Source organism: Capsicum annuum, chromosome 6 (genome assembly GCF_002878395.1).
Source record: "Capsicum annuum cultivar UCD-10X-F1 chromosome 6, UCD10Xv1.1, whole genome shotgun sequence".
NCBI lineage: Eukaryota > Viridiplantae > Streptophyta > Magnoliopsida > Solanales > Solanaceae > Capsicum > Capsicum annuum.
In genome coordinates, this window is record NC_061116.1 from 198,658,026 (window position 1) to 198,676,766 (window position 18,741).

The following is an 18,741-nucleotide window of genomic DNA, read 5'->3' on the forward strand; positions in this document are numbered from 1 at the left end:
GTGGTGGGAAGTGGTTCAGTTAATGCAACTGCAAGATAATCAAATGTTGGCTGGTGATATTATTTTATGAATGAGTAACAGGTCGGTGAATGGATGGTTGTTGGGTATGTGTGGAAACTGTGGTGGAGGATTGGTGATGATTGTGAGATGGAATGAACTGGAAGGGGTCTGGAGTTGGTGTAGATAAAGGGTTTGTCAGGGTGTGTCGATTTCAGCGTTGATACTAGATTAGTGGTTGTGTGGTAGGTGGGACAACAATGGGCTGTGTGGAGCAATCTGAGCCGGCGGCAGGAGTTGGTGTTGCTGCCAAAGAAGGACCTAAAGAAGAACTTGTAGGAGGTATCGCCGGCAATTCTGGAGCAACCTTGATTGGCTAGAGAATCTCATAATCCACTGGAGGCATAGACTTGACACTAAGGTCATTTTAATCTTTGTACAAGATATCCCACTCTAATTTTGAAATTCATTTATTTTTCAAAGATGAAAATATATCAGAAAAAGGAAATTTATTTTCATAAAAAATAACATCTCGTGAAATAGATATCCTTTGTGAAATAGGATCATAACACTGATGGCTGTGATGGGTATTAGAATAGCCTAAGTAAACACAAGGGGTGGGCTTGGGTTCTAGTATGTGTTTGGCATATGGTTTAAGCCATGGATAACATAGGCAACCAAACGTACAAATTGATTGATAATTTGGAATTTCTCCAAATAATCATTGGTATGGAGAATCATAATGAAGTGTGAGAGTGGGAAGCCTTTTAATCAAGAATGTGGCTTGTTGACATGCAAAGGACCAAAATACTGGAGGCATGAAGGCTTGGTGTAAAATGGTTTTTGTTGTTTCAATAATGTGCCGATGTCAGCCATAGCTACCCGTTGTGGTGTATATGATGGCGATACAAGGTGCTCAATGCCAATGGTGTGAAGAAATGACTTAAGACCTTCAAACTCACCACCACCATCTGTATAAACTAAGAGTATTTTTGTATGAAAATAATTTTCAATAAGAGGTTTAAATTTAGAAAAAACTGTTTTGACCTCACTTTTATTATTAAATGTGTACAACCAAATGTATTTTGTAAATTGATCAACAAAAATTACATAATATAATTTTTTGTCAATTGACAAAACAGGTGATGGGCTCCATACATCACTGAAAATAATTTGTAAAGGTTTTTTGCTCACTAGAGTATTCTTAGAAAAGGGGTGCCGATGACTTTTATTAGAAGAGCAGGAATTACAATGATCAAACATTTCAGAATTTGGAATTGGAATTGAAAACTTATGTAAGAGTGTTTTAACACTCTTTTATTTGGGTGTCCTAATTTTCTATGCCAAGATTGTTGAGATTCTGCCATAAAGGATTGGTAGCTCAGATTGCATTGGGATCCTCCAATAGGCCACTCATAAAGTCCTTTATTCCGGCCTTGTACCAATGGTGCCCCTGTACTCAGATCCTTCACAAGAAAATCAAAAGGAAAAAATTCTATGGATGCCAGATTGTCTTTGCTAAATTGAGACACAAATATAAGGTTACGTTTAATCTCTGGTGCACACAAAGTATTTGAAAGGTGAAACTTTTTATTTGAAGCATTTATTTGAACATGACCAATGTGAGTTATAGGGATTTTGTTACCGTTTCCCATGGTAATATCATCAGTACCAGTGTAGTCATCTGGACGTTAAAGATTTTGAGAATCAGCAGTCACATGATGCGATGCTCCTAAATCGACAACCCAAGGCATGGAAGCAAAGTTTGCTCTGGCTTCCAAGTGATTGTGGGAGCATGAACGATACACATTGGCAGTATGCCCAGTGCGATCGCATAACTGACAAACTAGACAAGTTTGTCGAGGGGCCGTTGGGCGCCAATTTGGGGATATGGCTGGTGCATTCGTTGGACGCCAATTTGGAGATGAGGTTTGTGCATTTTGTTGATTGGGATGTTATGGATGCCATGGTTGTCCTCTCTTATTATTGCGGGGTATAAAGTTATTTAGTGATGGTTTATGTGCCACTGCAGCTATAATTGAGGCCTGATTAGGCTCATTGTGTTTGAGGAGAATCTCTCTATTGAGAAGCTTATTGTATAGTTCCTTATACGAGATAAGTGTATCTCACGCTTGGATAGCCGCTGAAATTGAATCATACTCAGGTCCTAGACCGCTGAGAATTTTGTTGCAAGTTCATCAGCAACATTCCTGATCTCGCGCAAGTACTCTGTCATACTGCGAGAGTTTTTTGTGATGGTAGCCAGAGAGTTTCCGAGACTAAAAACCCTTGTATGTGATTTGTTAGCATACAGGTTATGCAGTGTGTCCCACTCTTGCTTTGAGGTGGAAGTTTTGGCGATTGCAGAGGTGATTGTAGGATCAATAGATGCCATTAAGGCATTGCGTATCAACTGGACTTGGCGAAACCAGAGTTTGTACTTTGGATCGGGTACCTCTTGGTTATTGAGGGTTACCATTTTTGATGCTGTTGTCAAGGTTCCATTGAGATAGCAGTAGAGATCATGAACGAACATAAGAGATTCGACCTGCGCTTTCCAAATGACAAAGTTCATTGGACCAGTAAGTTTGAGGGGAAGTTGGAAACTTGGGTTAAACTGTACCAAATGGCTGGTGTTATTAGCAGGGATAGTAGAATCACATGGATTCACCATGGATGCCATAGAACCAAAGAAAAAAAAATTTGGAAGTGATTGAGAAGACTCGTTGGAGTTTAGAAAGGCTTTGATATCATGAAGGTTCGAGAGATGAAGAAGTAATGTATTAGACTTGTGTATTATCCAAAGGTTACATTGATATATATATATATATATATATACAAGTAAAGGAAAGGCTAACTAACGTAACTAGATATCTGAATCACTAGAAATCAGCTAGAGAATTATATACATTTAATAAAGCACAAATTCAGGAGAGAAATCTATACAATTGAGAGCACAAATTAGGGAGAGAAATCTGCACAATTTACTACACAATCAATCATGTCCCAATAGGGAACACCTTTCACTGTACCAAAAGTTCACAACAAAATATTAAAGCCCGTCTGTAACTGATTCTGCATGAATGTAAGAAACAGCATGTCAAAGTTTACCATCTCCTGTTCCCTTATTATCACCTTCCACTTCAACAATGCCATTTACTATTTCATATCTCTGGAACTTCTATAAAATAGAAGTATTTCTTCCTTCTCTACTTTCCTATCTACACTTTTTCTTTTTTATTTGGGGTGGGAATCGGGAAGTTGCTGGCGAGCGCCGAGCAGATACATTGTCAAGATACAAGTTGAATTATCCTTTTCACCTTCGTGTATAACGATTCATGCAGCTTCTCATATTTAGTTTCAAGTGCAGTCTTCTCCTTCAAAAATAAAGCTTTTAGCTCATCACGTTCACTCTACAAACAGAAAATTCTGTCAATCTCTCTTTCTTCCTTCCTTTTGCAAGAGCAGTGAAAATAAACACAACATATTGGATGGTCTAATACACGCAACAGGATGTGACATGAAATCCAAGGACCAAAAAGGCCGCATTGAAAATAAGGACTTAGAAGTAAAGCAAATTAATCATTATTATGAAAATTTATTCATGTATAAACGTAGTCATGAAAATTAAATATCTTTTGCTGGGACCGGGGAAGATGGGGAGGAAAGAGTGGCCTATAACAGTGTGTGTCCTGCAGAATTACAGTCGTTATATACAGCGTCTTGTGGATTATTTGGTTGGAAAGAAAGAAAATTGTTTTGAAGGGATACCACAATACATTTCGTTGTCTAAACCAGATGTCTACTAAATATGCATATTTGGTGGAATAGCTCCATGATCGATAAATCAGCTAAGTATATTAATTTTTGGAATATCTGTAGACTGGCGGAGCCAGGATTTTCGTTAAGGGGTTCAAAAGTACACCTATGAACTAATCGAAGGGGGTTCAACATTTACTGTATATACATAAAAAATAATTTTAACTATGTATGAATAATATAATTTTTCCCCGAAGGGGGTTCGGATGAACCCCTCGGCTTAGTGTAGCTCCGCCCCTGTCTGTAGTGATGATGACAGAGATCAATACTTTGTAAGCTAATTGGTTTGGTACCTTTGCTGCTTTGGCATGCCTTCTTGGTACTCTATAAATGAAATCTACTTTACGGTACCAAAAAGGAATTGAGAAGGAAAGGCCCGCGCCAAAACAAAGCTCTAGTGAAGAATAAAAAAGAAGCAACAACAGAATTTCCGAAGGAAACTGAATAATAATACTATTCCCTCCATTCCAATTTATTGGAACTTCTTCATTTAGGATGTTCTAAGATATTTGACACGATTCTGTTCATATTGTTTCTTCTATGGAATTCCAACAAGAAGGTGAATTGTCCTTTTCACCTTCGTGCACAACGATTCATGCAGCTTCTCATTACCAGCTTTAAGTACAGCCTTCTCCTCTGAAAGTAAAGCTTGACCCTACAAACAGCAAATTCTGTCAAGCTCTCTTTCTTCCTTTTGCAAGAGCAGTTAAAATCTACATAATAGATTGGACGATCCAATATAGACAACAGAATGTGACACATAAAAGGACCAAAAAGTTGGCAATGAAAATAAGGACTTATAAGTTAAAGCAAATTAATCATTAGAATGGGAAGAAGTTAATAATGTACAACCATAGTCCTGCAAATTAAACATCATTTTAAAGAAATAATGGCCTTAAAACAGTGTGTCTCCTCTAGAAGTACAGTCACTATATACGGCTTTATCAACCTTACTTTGATGTTCTCACCATAAAAATAACTTCTCAGCAATTATATGGTATCTTCTTCAACTACCACTAATACAACATCTTAACTCAATGTCGTTCAAACAAAATCACATTAATTTGAAATATATGAATAAATGAATAACAAACCTGAAGGTTTCTTAAAGCCTCCACGCGCTTCCTAACTTGTGGTGACAAAGTCTTAAGTTTAACCAAGGGACTCCCATCTAGTTTCCGAATATTTTCCTACACATTTCCAAAAGCACAAATGTAACATAAAAGAGTTACTACAACGAACGGGAAAAGAAGGCCAAATACTTCAACTAAAATAGAATGCATCAAAACAAAACCACCAAAAAATTAAGAAAAGAACCAACCTTCCGTTCAATCTCCATCTCAGCACGGTATTCAGCATATGAAGCTACAGAGAATTGAGACACATAAGAATCACTTCGAGCCAAAAGCCTTGGAGAATTTTTATGCAAACACATAAATGGACAACAAGAAGGGGAGCCTTGGAGTAACCGACAAAGTTGTTGGCATATGACGTGGAGGTCAAGGGTTTAAGCTGTGGAAACACCCTCTGTCATAAATGCAAGGTAAGGTTACGTACAATAAACCATTGTGGTCCAGCCCTTTCCTAGACAATAACATACCCAATGTAATCCCACGAAGTGGGTCTGGAGAGAGTAAAGTGTACATAAACCATGCCCCTAACTAGGTAAAGCTGTTGTTTCCTATAGACCCTAAGCTCAAGGAAAAATAGTCTAAAGCAATATAGAGAAAATAAAATAACTTAAACAAACAAATCATGGCAAAATACTATAAGCAACTTGACAAATCATCTTGAACAGTAGTCATAATAAGATAAATCGACAATCAATTACAAATAACTACTACGACTAATAGTACAGCTAATAATACAAAAGAATGAGCGAGAACACTTTACTATATAACTAACCTTCACCGTAATTCATGTCCTATATTTGCTATACAAACACAACAATGGAAAAAAAATATAAAAAATGTATGCATGAATTTGATGCCTGGAATAGGGATTTACCGATGGCATCGGCAGTGAACGGGTAAAGATTGGACTGATATATGTTCAAATTACTCATATTGAATGTGATGAAATGTAAACGCTAAGTCCCAAAATATATAGAGAGCCTTAGAGGAAGAAAAGGAGGGCAATTGAGAAGAGATTTTCAAAAAGATACGGTGAGGCCCATATTCCTGACGCCGTGAGAATATAAACTAACGGATTCAAGCTTGTGGAAGTTGTACCAGTAGCTGGGAAGGAGGTACCATATAAACTAACGGATTCAAGCTTGTTGAAGTTTCTTTAGGCAGTTTGGCCAATTAGTAAGATTTGATGGCAAGTTGCGGGATTTGAGGCCAATTATAGTTTATTTCTTTCATTTTAGTCCTCCTTAGTTTAGTTTAATTAGTTGGCCCTGCAAAAATCTAATCTTATCCGATTCAAAATTGCGTAAAATACAGGTTAGTTAAAGCATATGTTGTCACTCAATATCAATTTGTGTGATAATTTAATTAAACGTAGAACTATAAAAGTAATGTAGTAACGTATAAACATGAATTAAATAACTTTTATATGAAAAAAGTTGCATTAAGGAGTGATGGTTGTGAACTCTACTTTGTACCATGAGTTTCGCTAGTACAAAACTAGCCGGCCTCCTAGTTTTTCCCAATTTGTTTTTAGCAACTTAGCATGCCTAGTGAAATATATGTTCACAGCACAAGGTCTAATTTTTTCCAAAGTTCATGCACCCTCACGTGGACACATCTCATCCTCCTATTTCTCTTAAATTAAGCAAAAATATAACGAAGAAGAGAGAGAGTGTGTGTGTACCAAACCAACGAGATTTTCAACACTCAAAGCTATAGAAAAGTAAAGAATAACAAGAACCAATTATAAAGAAAAGTAGTGATATCTGTTGATTGTTGATGATATATGTGAACTTAATAGAGAATTAAGTCATAAAAATTTAATGAAACAGACAAAGACAGAGAAAATGAATATGAGTAATAAACCTGAAGCTCTCTCAAAGCATCAATGAGCTTCCTAACTTGTGGTGATAGAGTCCCAAGTATGTTCCAATTGTCCACAACCAAATCTAAAGCTTATCCTACACATTTCCAAATAGAAGACCAAATTTAATTTTGGATACACACACAAAAAGGAGGTGAAAATTAAACAAAAATATAATGAAGCAGAGAGATAAGGATGAACCTTGATTCTATTTACCAAACCAGCACGATCTTCAGCATTCAAAGCTGCAAAAAACTAAGGAAAAACAAGAATCAATTATAAAGAAAAATAGTGACATCTGTGGTTTGTTGCTGGCAGGAGTGATAGGTAAACGTGAATTTAGTTAGTTGGCCAGGAGATCACGATTATTAAGAAAAAATAAGAAAGAAAAGCAGTAACATCGAGTTGTGAATTGCTGTCAATTAGATGGTGTAATTACAAGAAATTACTTTTTAGTTTTTTTTTTTAAATTGTTTTATTTTCAATTTATTTTTATATCCATTAATGTAAATCCTTTTATTTTTATTATTCTAATATTTTTTAAAAACATATATTTTTTTATTTTATATTATTTATATTTCATTTCTTTAATTCTCATTTCTCAACCTTTATTTCTTGTGATTCCATGCAATTGTTTATATTATCTATTTTATATTTATTTTTTCAGTATTTTAATTTTCAAATTGAAGTAGAATTCATTATTGAATAAAATTATAAATTCACGTTTTCCTTTTCTTTTGAATCATATTATGTTCAGTTATGTTGAAATTTGAGATAAGATTATTATTATATGTTTACTCTTTTGTTTTAAATTTTGAACTTATGTTATATTTTCAATTTTAATTAATTTGTTTTAGTAGTATTGATTTGGTAGTTCACATTGCATGTCATTAACTTTTTAGTTAAAATTAATAGATTATCTTTTTATCAAATAATTTAACAACTTTATGACATTAGAATAACTATAATCTTTTCTGATAGCTGCATTAGCATATAAATGTTGAATTTCTGCAGATCCCATTATAGATAATATGGTTTCATAATGTTTGCGGTATTTGTACGATACCGTAGCGTAAAACGTATTATTCAAATACCTTTGCATTAACTGCCAGGGATTATCCTTCCATCGAAGGTCATGATTTTCTAGGTTAATCGACTTTTAAAAGAAAGACAAAAGGTTAAAGCTATTCCAACAACAACCCAGGACCTAAAAAACGAAACTGTTAAACTCAAGAAGGAAACATCCTTCTTTAAGAGTCATAATTTGACATTAGACCAAAGGATTTCTGTTTTAGAAAACCCAAGGTTATTACCCACTGAGGGTAGTCGAACTCTCCCTGAAGGAGATTTTCTTAAAACTTTAGAAGAAGCTGCCTATCAACACTTCTATGCTAAAGTAACCCTTCTAATTGATTACAATTATAAGAAGAAATTTACAACTCTCATTGACAGTGGGGCAGGCTGTAACTGCATTAAAGAAGGTATGATACCTTCCAGATATTTTGTAAAAACAATAATATCATGAGAAATGTAAGTGGTCAAAAAATGGGGATAGAATATAAAATCCTTAAAGCTTATATTTGTAAAGGCAAAGTCTGTATGCCTGAAACCTTTATTTTAGTTAAAGACATTTATGATGAAATTATCTTAGGGAAATCATGATTTCTACATTTGTATCCTTTAGTCCATTGGGATGAAAAAGGAATCATTGGTACTTTTGAAAATAAACATATTCAATTTGAATGGGGTGATCCACCTTATACCAGATATTTAAATCTGATTAAAGAAAAAATTCTTTCAAAACATAAGCAAATAGATTTTTTAAAGAATTAAATTTGCAATTTAACTATTAATGAAACCCTTCAAAATTCAAAATTAATTGAAAAAATTGAGCTTTTGAAAAGCCAATTGTCACTTTAAATTTGTGGAAACCATCCTAATGCTTTTTGACGGAGAAAACAACATGATGTTAGTCTTCCATATGAAAATGTTTTTCAAGAAAGTAATATACCTACTAAGGCCAGACCTTGTCAAATGAATTATGAATATTTAGAATTATGTAAAAAAGAAATTGAATCTCTTTTACATAAAGGCCTAATTCGACCTTCTAAATCTCCATGGTCATGTACTATTTTTTTATGTAAATAAACATGCAGAACAAGAATGAGGAGTTTCGAGGTTAGTTATTAATTACAAACCTTTGAATAAAGTCCTCAAATGGATTAGATATTCAATTCCCAATAAGAAAAATTTATTAGATCGTTTGTATGACGCTCTAATATTTTTAAAATTTGATTTGAAATCAGGTTACTGGCAAATCCAGATTTTGGAAACTGATAAATATAAAATTGCATTTAATGTTTCAATGGGACAATTTCAATGAAATGTCATGTCTTTTAATTTGAAGAATTCTCCTCCGAAATTTCAGAATATCATGAATGATATTTTTATGCCATACAACAATTTTATTATTGTCTATATTAATGACATTCTGGTGTTCTCAAAAAATGTAGAGACAAACTTTAAACATCTGGATCTTTTCAGAGAGATCATTATACAAAACGGCTTAGTAATTTCGAGGTCAAAGATAGTTTTATTCCAGATAAATGCCAGATTTTTAGGACATAATATTGACTGAGGAAAGATTATTCTTATAAATAGATGTATTGAATTTGCTTCCAAATTTTCTGATGATATAACAGATAAAACCTAGTTGCAAAGATTTCTGGGTAGTCTAAATTATGTATCTCCTTTTGTGGAGGATTTGAAAAAGGATACAACTATCTTGTATGATAGGCTGAAGAAAAATCCTAAAGCATGGTCTGAGAGCTATACTATTGCAGGCAGAAATATTAAGGCTAAGGTCAATAATTTACCTTGCCTTACACTTGCAAATTTCAATTGTGCAAAAATAATTAATACGGATGTATCAAATATTGGTTATGGTGGAATTCTTAAACAATATTCCCCAAAAGATAAACAAGTTTATATTGTTCAATTTTATTCTGAAAAATGAAATGCCAGTCAAAAAAATTATGCAATTGTAGCAAAAGAAATTCTTGCTATAGTCAAATGTGTTCTAAAATTTCGAGGCGATCTTTACAATCAAAAGTTTTTCATAAGAACTGTTGCCAAGCTGCAAAATTTATCTTTAATAAAGATTTTAAACATGATGTTTCTAAGCAAATGTTTGCAAGATGGTAGGCTTTGTTAGCTCCATTTGATTTTGAAATATAATACTTAAAAGGGTCAGATAATATACTTGATTTTTTAACTCGTGAATTTTTAAGCTGATGTTTTCTCTTATGGATTTCAGGATGGCATAACAAGGATCTACTTCTTCATTTAGGGGAAGAGGTGGAAGAAATTCTCCAACAAGAGGCAGAGGTAATGTCCTCACCCAAATTGAAAATCAAAGGCTGATATCCTCGAGCATTGCAAGTTTAAGTTCTTCTGGTCTGAATACAGATGAACAAATATATCAGAACTTTTTGAAATTCATGAAATCCATGTCCAAAAAACAGGAGGATAATGAAGTCCCTTCATATTCAAGTATTTTCAAAGATGATAACGGGAATATTGAGCTGTTTGGATGCAACAAAACAGAGGAGATAATCATTCTCCTAGAAAATCATGACCTTCGATGGAAGGATAATCCCTGACAGTTAATGCAAAGGTATTTGAATAATACATTTTACGCTAAGATATCATACAAATACCGCAAACATTATGAGACCATATTATCTATAATGAAATTTGCAGAAATCTAACATTTATATGCTAATGCAGCCGTCAGAAAAGATTATAGTTATTCTAAAATTATAATCAAACAGATTCTGACTCATGAAGAATGAGGCTTGAGTACCCTAAAAGAAAAAAAATATACATCCCGAACAACAGAAAATTACTGTAAAATATAATTATTGGGATTATATGAAAAGCTTTGATAAGGTTTTCTTGTGTGAGAATCCTGAGAGATCTCATTCATGGTTTGTAAAAATATGTGCAAAATGTGCACAAACAAAGCATACCAAATTGATTTGCTAAATGATGGATCTTGCATAGTCCTTTATCAAAAATATTTCCTGAGCCATTTGAAAGTATTTACAAGGACTGGATAGAAGTATCACCAATACTTCTAAAAATGCAAAAAGATAAGATTTATTTTGAGGGAATATCTATGATGTATTTCTTCATTGAATTTTCATTTCCGTGGATCTTGAAGTGGTCCATAGAGGTAAAATTAAATATTGATAATTTACCATGTTTAATGAGAGTTTATTATACTAAATTTTGGAATAAATTAAACCAGCAAACTGGTGATGGTAATGTCCATGGTCACTAATTGATTGAGTCAATAAAGATAACTATTGCAAAATATAGGCAGCAAAAAGAAATATAGTCTTCTTATGAACAAGAAGAACTTAGCCCTTTCAAGAACATCACTAGAAAGCTTCAAATGAAAAAGGGCACAATGACCAAAGCTGAAATTTTGACATCGTATATGGAGGAAGTTATAAAAGATTTATTGAAAAATCTTGATTAGGAGTGCACTTCAGATATGTCCATCTATTCTATAGGGAATTACTAGGCTAGTGAGTCACAGGATATCCAGAATGATAAAGAAATAGATCTGAATGAATATTTGCGAAAATTTCAATTAACCATGGAAGAATCTTTCAGTAATGAAAAAAATAAAAGGGAAAAATGGCATAAATGAAGGTCCCCACCATTAATGATACAACAATCATGATGGCAGACAAAGTAAAAAGCAGCTTTATGAAAAAGCAAATAGTAAGGGCACTTAGCTTTCTGAAAAAGTACGAGTCGTTTGTGAATAGTAGAGTCCAAATATGAATAGTAAAGACCATTTATTATTTTATCTTTTGTCTGGAGCATTCATTATATAAGGAGCTTATTTTCATTTGGGAAGACAGGGTTTTTCAGAACCCCTTTCTCTCTAGCATACTCTCTTATAAAAATATTCTGAGTGTTAATAAAAGCCCATTGCTTCTGAGCACAATCCGTCCGCCTTAAGGTTATTTTAAATTTCTGTATCTTAATTTTTAGTTTTACTTTTTATTATTGCTAGCCTATGATGGGCTAAATCTCTAGTGTTGAACTATAGCAGAATATGTTACATGTATGAAATAATATTTTGTTATGAAAACAAGAATTGTAAATCTCCATTATTGCAGAGATCTATATGTTAAGATGCTACAGTTATGAGTTTAATCTTGACATTTATATCGGATGTCCCTGTAAAGGTCAATTAGCTAGGTGGGCGTAGAAGGCTGTAATTGAGGCTTGGTTTAAAATTAGGCTCATGACTAAGGTTTAATAACACGTAGTAAAGGTACCAAGTGCAACAATGGAGCGATCCAGTTTTTCTTTGGTATCATAGCCTCATTTATTTAATATTAATTTTTATTTTTAAAATTTAATATGATTATGTGATCACTTATGAAATTCAATAGAAACTAATAATTATACTGTAATTATATTGTGACAAACATGTATATCATCATAATTACTAGGCTATTAAATTACAACAATTCTAATTATGACAAAAATAAAAAAACTAAAAAAGAATTTATCACATTTGCCCATTAAAACTTAAACCTTTGTCCCTTTTAATTGCATTTCCCTTATTCAACACAAAATGAGCCGTTGTAATTTGCAAACTACTTATTACTTATGCTGCTGCTTCTTTCCAACAACAACAACAAGAAGAAGATATAACTTGCCAAATACTGTAAGAAATTTGAATTTGTACACACACAACACAAATTGGTCTCATCTTTTACATTGATTTGTACCTTGTCTCTGTATTTTTGCAGATCCCTTTTCGTCGACGGAGGAAGATTGACGGAGGGATTTAGGAAATACATTGATGGAGGAAGATTATGATTCCTGTACCTCAATCAAGATTCAATGTAATTATGCAATCTTTTTTTTAGTACATTCATTTTTAGAGCAATTCTTGAAAATGGGGTGATTTCAAGATTTTGAATTGAGGGTATTTATGCAACCCCTTTTGTATTACACTCATTTTTAGAGCAATTCTTGAAAAGGGGTGGGGGGTGGGGGTTGATGTTCTTGATTTTAAATTGAGGGTATTTATGCAGCCCTTTTTGCATTGTACTCATTAAGTTGTGCGGACTTTTCACATTCTCCAAAAATATACTACTTTTGGAGAATCCGACATGCTCCCGCCGATAGAAAGTGGATGTTAACAACAACAACAACGACAAACCCAGTGTATTCCCATAAAGTGAGGTCTGGGGAGGGGAAGATGTACGTAGTCCATACCGCTACCTCCGAAGAAGTAGAGAGGCTGTTTCCGATAGACCCCCGGCTCAAGATAAAGTATACTAAACAAGGGGATGGATGACATAACAGAAATATGGAGTAAGAAATGATAAAATAAAATTCAAAGCAATACGAAATACGAGTTGTGCGGGCAACACGAAATAAGAAAATAGGAACTAAGAAATAAAGAATAGGACACCCACCTAGTAGTAACATACACTCCCAAACCAAAGACACCTATGTACGCAGTCCTAGGATTACTAACCTGGCCACACCAGGTCTCTCCTGACTGCTACCTACAACCGATACAGTCACACTAGCTTTCTACCCTTATCCGCGACCTCTACACCTTCCTATCTAGGGTCATGTCCTCAGTAAGCTGCTGCTGCTCCATGTCATGTCTAATCACCTCCCTTCAGTATTTCTTCGGCCTACCTCTACTCCTTCTGAAGCCATCCAATGCTAGCCTCTCACACCTACGAACTGGGGCATCCGCGCCCCTCCTCATCACATGCCCAAACCATCTCATTCTTCCTTCCCGCATCTTGTCCTCCACCGAAGCCACTCCCATCTTCTCACGGATAATCTCATTCCTAATTCTGTCCCCTCTAGTAAGACCACACATCCAACGCAACATCCTCATTTCCGCTATCTTCAATTTTTGGATGTGAGAGTGCTTGACTGACCAACACTCCGCTCCATACAATATGACCGGATGGACTGCCACTCTATAGAATTTGCCTTTAAGCTTAAGGGGCACCTTCTTATCGCACAACACTCCCGAGGAGAGCCTCCATTTCATCCAACCTGCTCCAATACGTTTAGCGACATGCTCATCAAACTCACCACCATTCCCCAAAATCATAGAGCCAAGATACTTGAAACTATCCCTCTTACAAACATCCTAGGAGTCCAACCTCACCACTACTTCATCCTCCTGCCATAAGTCACTAAACTTGCATTCCAAACCTCCAATTTGTCATCTCCCCCCCGCGTCTCATCAATCAGCACGGGAGTGTCGGTTATTGATTTGGTGATATCTTTGGTGCCATGATTAGAGGGGGTGGGGGAGCTGAGGTATCTTTGCATGATGGTAGTGTTTATTTTTTGTTCTTTTTTTCCCCTCTCCTCTTGGTGCCTCCGTGAAGATGTACTTCTTTTCAAGGCTGTTGTTGGGAGTCATTTTTGAGTTGTGGTTATATGCCATATCCTTTTTTATCATTTTAAAGTACTATGTTCAGTGAAAAATCTTACTCAATGAAGTAACAGTAACCTTCTTCACACTTTCTTCTTTTTGTCAAATGAAACTTTTATTAAGGTTTTGAAGATTGTGTCCCTTTCTGTAATCACCGTAAAACAAGCTTGTAAGGCTTTGGTTGGTGATTAAAGTTTTAATCGAAATGGTTCAGTTTTTGAAATACTTCTAAATAAAATCTTTCTGATGCAAGAGCCAAGAAGTGGCAGTATACAAGTTTTAACTTACCTTCAAAATTATTAGAAATTCTTACTATCTAATATAATCACGATTACGGTTTTTATAATTAAAGTTTAAGGATATGTTTGTCATCTCAGATGCTAGTATCTTTTGCTAATACAAAGTACTCGTATTTCACGTCATGCCTGGTGTAAAATAATACAAGATTTCTGACATAAGTTTCATGGAACGTGATTCTATTTTATGAAAAACAAAAATGACAACCGAGCACCCAAGTAGTAATGTAGATTTCATACCGAGGTTATTCTGAATCCAAAAAACCTCGGCATCGATTTCCAGTTTGTAATATTCTGGTTAACTGACACAACAAGCACATAGAAACATGCTCTGGCTGTGACAATGAATTGTCGTGTAGGATGAGGAGATGTACTTCTCCTGAAGAATACTTCTGAACCTTCCGTGTCTAACAGGTTTTAGCAAAGAAGTTTGGAGCTGCTATCGTTACTCTGAAGCATCAGTATTATGGGAAGAGTTCACCCTTTAAGTCTTTAACAACTGGGAATCTGAAATATCTGTCATCAAAACAGGCACTTTTTGACTTAGCGGCTTTCAGGAATTTCTATCAGGTTGGCATCTTAATCCTATTTCCTTTATCCATGGTTATTTCCTATCAATTCAAAGCACACCGCTTCTTCAATCTAGCTCGGTAGCTCATGGTTTACCTAACTGCTATCACTAACCTGATAGCATGATATTAGTAAGATAACTGGATAAGTCAACATCCAACTTTGTGGCACTGTAGATAGCATGCCTTGGGATTATAGCACTTGGCCTAGAACTAATATAAAATCTGAAAACCCATATTTTAGGCAGATAGTCTGCTTCTTGTAAGTTAAATGCTTCTTATGTAATTCAAAAAGACAATGAAATAATTAACTTAAGGGAATCTTGAATTGATGAGCCTTTGTTTCGTTGGCACATTAAAGCTAACCACATCAAATTCAGGTATGTACGAATAAGACATATCCTACATCACTGATTTTGTTTTCCACTTCCCAACTCCACTTCTTACCAGCTGCTCTTTCTGTTAATATCTGCTATTTCTTGTACTTCTATTACTTCTTTTCTGGACTGCTTTGGACTATTTTCCCTTAAGCCCCGAGGGTCTATTGGACAGTTTCTTTACCTATGAGGTAGGGGTAAGGTCTGTGTACACTCTACCCTCTCCTGACCCCACGTTGTGCGATTGTTTTGGGTATGTTGTTGTTGTATGTTTGTGGAGCTACACTAGGTATGTAATATTTCTAATATGTTGCAGGAGTCCTTGAACGTGAAACTCAACAGATCCAATATTGAAAACCCATAGTTTGTCTTCGGTGTTTCATACGCAGGAGCACTTAGTGCATGGTTTTGCCTGACCTTTCCTCACCTAGCTTGTGGAAGCCTTGCACGCTCAACAATAGCTCAAACAGTTTACTGCTTCTCAGAGTTTGACAGGCAGGTAAGATTGTGCTACTTTGATTGTTAATACTTGCAGTTTTTTTCTTATCAGGAATAGTTTCTTACACAGAGGAAGTGTTTTTGGATGTTCTTCATTGTCTTTCTATATTTCTTAGGTGGATTTTTGGATTGCCAAACAGTTTTTCTGGTTTATTTTTGTCTTATTTTGTTTTCTGAGGGGGGAAGACCTGGTCTCCTTTTTATGGTTTTGGGCAATCCTCACCGCATGAGCTGACTTTTGGGGTTTGGGGTCGAGTTAGGTCCAAGGTCTATTTCTTTACATGAGAATGTCTGATGTTTGTGGATATTTCAGACACAATTTCCTAAGGATCAGTTGGACTCCTGATTGTCCTACTACAGTTTGGTGAATCTGCTGGTCCAGAATGTAAAGCAGCATTGCAAGAAATTACCCAACTAGTGTATGAAAAACTTGCATCAAATCGCAGGGAACTTAAAGCGTTATTTGGAGCTGATAAGGCATTTATTGTTTATTTTCTATATCGGTTGTGGTTGACATGGAGCGTGGCACTTACATGGATCTACTGCATTTGATCCGGGGGTCTTTCGCAAACACCTTCTCTACCTCCATCTAGTAGTGGTATGGTTTACGTATACTCAACCCTCCCTAGACCCCACTTATGGGATTTCACTGGGTATGTTGCTGTTGGGAAACAACATAAGTAGATATGTCTCAAGTTATCTGTGTCAGTTTTTCCTTGTTGATATCCTGTGTTATACATATGCTAGCTTTCCAGGAAGTTTTCCTTTTGTGTTTGTTTGTGTTCTGCAGTTAAAAAAGGACTAAAGCTTAATTGCAACTCCATAATCTGTGATCAGCAACATCATGTTAAAAGATCCAATCATTCAAAAAGAAAGAAAAGACTACATTTTGAGGAAGAGCTAGCCAATGCTATGCTTCTTTAATAGTTTATTGTATTTCTTATCTGCAGAATGCTTATGCCCCCTATGCAAAGGAATATTACATTTAGACTTTTGGGGTCAGCGTCAAAACATACGATCAGGAAAATCTAACGAACACTGCTGTAAACAGAGATACTTCTGACCGCTTGTGGTGGTTCCAGATCTGCACAGAAGTTGCATATTTTCAGGTTCAGTTCTCAACGTTAACTATGTAGGTAAAATATACTTCTTTCAATTTTGTTTAGTTGCTATTATGTTATAACATTAAATAGGGAAAAAAGAGTCAAAACTATTAGACTTTTAATTGGGCAAACTGTGTGAAATTAAAAGTGTAAATGATTAAGATAAAGAATATAAGATGGATAATGAAATGAATGAAACTACGAAATAATTTTTAGGTTTTCTAATATAAAAAGGAAAAATTAAAAAGGGTCTTGGTCTAGGCGGGAAGGGGTCCTAGGTGTGGTGCTGAGCAGGGGCAGGGGTGACCTGGGCTTGAGATGGTCTCGGGCCTCGGGGCAGGAGGGTCCTGAGGGGGGCCCAGGGAGAAGATGAAACATAAAGAGATGGATAATTAGGAGAATGAAATTAAGAAAATTTTTTAGGTTTGCTAATATAAAATATAAAAAGAAAACATTTAAAAAAGGTCTCGGGTGTAGGGGGTGGTGGTGGGTCCTGGGCCTAGGACAATGTCGTCCTAAGTCCAGGCGGGGGAGGGAGGTCTTGGGGTTGGACATTATCCCGGGTCTGGGCAGGGGCGGGGGGTCCTAGGTCTGAGCGTGGTCCGAGTCTAGGCGGGGGCGGGGGTCCTAGTCCTGGATGTGGTTTTGGCTTCAAGCGGAGGCCGAGGGAAGGGGGTCCTGGGCATGGTCCCGGGACCAAGCTGGAAGAGGGGTGGTCCTGGGTGTGGTCCTGGTGGGGAGGGTGGTGGTGGCCCTGGTGTGGTCCCGACGGGGAGGGGGTGGTGGAATAATTTAGGTTTGAGCTAGACATGTTATTGGAGTTGGTGGGTTCAACTACTAAGTGTGTAGACGAGTTACTGAATGTTTTTAGTGATTATTCAATTTATGGTGATAGTCCAATCCGTATTGAGGACCACTTTAGAGGTTTGTCAATGTGAACTTAAAAGTTAGTTGGTTGCTGTCTCCATGCCTATATCTCCATTAATTCATAGGTTCACACTCACGAAAAACTAAAATAATCCTCAATTCCTATTATCTCGCTCATATAGGCGCATGCCAAATCATTTTACTAAGGTTCTTCAACTTATGAGCGACTAAAGGAAAGGAAACTAGGAAAACATACAAATGTTGATGTTTTAGACTTCCTTCTCAACATTAGCCTCAAAGAAATCGACAAGAATCATAACTTTAAATAGAATGATTAACCATACCAAAATAAATAGAGCAAGACATTGAAAAGTGGATGGATGTCTTAACAAAGAAATTTAGACATCGGCAATTAACCGCACCATATAGACAATTAGATTTACAGTGTTGGGTTGGACATAGTTTTTAAGAAATAAAACTTAAAAGTATTGTATGCATGTGAAAAAAGTTGACTTAAATTAAATTGATGATTAAAAGATATACAATATTTATTATTACTTATGAAAAACTAATGTCATTTATTCAAATAATTATAAAATGCATGTTATTTGATTTAGTTATTTATTTTATCATTTTTTAGTAAAAACAAAACTAAATCAAACATTATTGACTTTTAATATTTAAATTAAATCCTAATAAATCAAATCAAAC

The 18,741-nt window shown here is 35.4% G+C and overlaps 2 protein-coding genes and 1 non-coding gene across 19 annotated transcripts in view; 1 reads left to right on the forward strand and 2 right to left on the reverse strand.

The window, feature by feature from the left end:
* Positions 1-2,164: 2,164 nt before the first annotated feature.
* On the reverse strand, positions 2,165-2,680 carry LOC107873976. Its single transcript, XM_016720888.2, has one exon. The coding sequence runs from the start codon at positions 2,678-2,680 to the stop codon at positions 2,165-2,167; it is 516 nt and encodes a 171-aa protein (XP_016576374.2).
* Positions 2,681-4,051: 1,371 nt separating this feature from the next.
* LOC107873977 (nucleosome assembly protein 1;4-like) lies at positions 4,052-6,910 on the reverse strand. Of its 2 annotated transcripts, none has more exons than XM_047413732.1 (4): positions 6,816-6,910; positions 5,138-5,181; positions 4,911-5,006; positions 4,052-4,471 (listed from the first exon to the last, which is right to left on the reverse strand). In XM_047413732.1, the coding sequence occupies exons 2-4, from the start codon at positions 5,153-5,155 to the stop codon at positions 4,355-4,357; spliced, it is 231 nt and encodes a 76-aa protein (XP_047269688.1). In that variant the 5' UTR covers positions 5,156-5,181; positions 6,816-6,910; the 3' UTR covers positions 4,052-4,354. The 2 variants fall into 2 exon arrangements, with proteins under 2 accessions (XP_047269688.1, XP_016576375.1); XM_016720889.2 differs by lacking the exon at positions 6,816-6,910 and adding an exon at positions 5,824-5,923.
* Positions 6,911-11,748: 4,838 nt separating this feature from the next.
* Positions 11,749-18,741, forward strand: part of LOC107876089 — a 28,557-nt gene continuing 21,564 nt past the window's right edge. For 6 of the 16 annotated variants that reach the window (XR_007056638.1, XR_007056637.1, XR_001675963.2 and 3 more), the window contains exons 1-5: positions 11,758-11,851; positions 12,654-12,749; positions 15,031-15,186; positions 15,879-16,061; positions 17,011-17,169. This is a non-coding gene — a transcript (uncharacterized LOC107876089). The other 10 variants (XR_007056635.1, XR_007056632.1, XR_007056634.1 and 7 more) reach the window with 8 other exon arrangements.

Coding starts and splice junctions, on each gene's coding strand:
- LOC107873976 (XM_016720888.2), bottom strand. CDS start 2,680: ATGGCATCCATGGTGAATCCATGTGATTCTACTATCCCTGCTAATAAC.
- LOC107873977 (XM_016720889.2), bottom strand. CDS start 5,881: ATGAGTAATTTGAACATATATCAGTCCAATCTTTACCCGTTCACTGCC. Junction 5,007..5,137: donor AGATGGAGATTGAACGGAAG/GTTGGTTCTTTT, acceptor GGAAATGTGTAG/GAAAATATTCGGAAACTAGA. Junction 4,472..4,910: donor AGGCTTTAAGAAACCTTCAG/GTTTGTTATTCA, acceptor TGCTGTTTGTAG/GGTCAAGCTTTACTTTCAGA.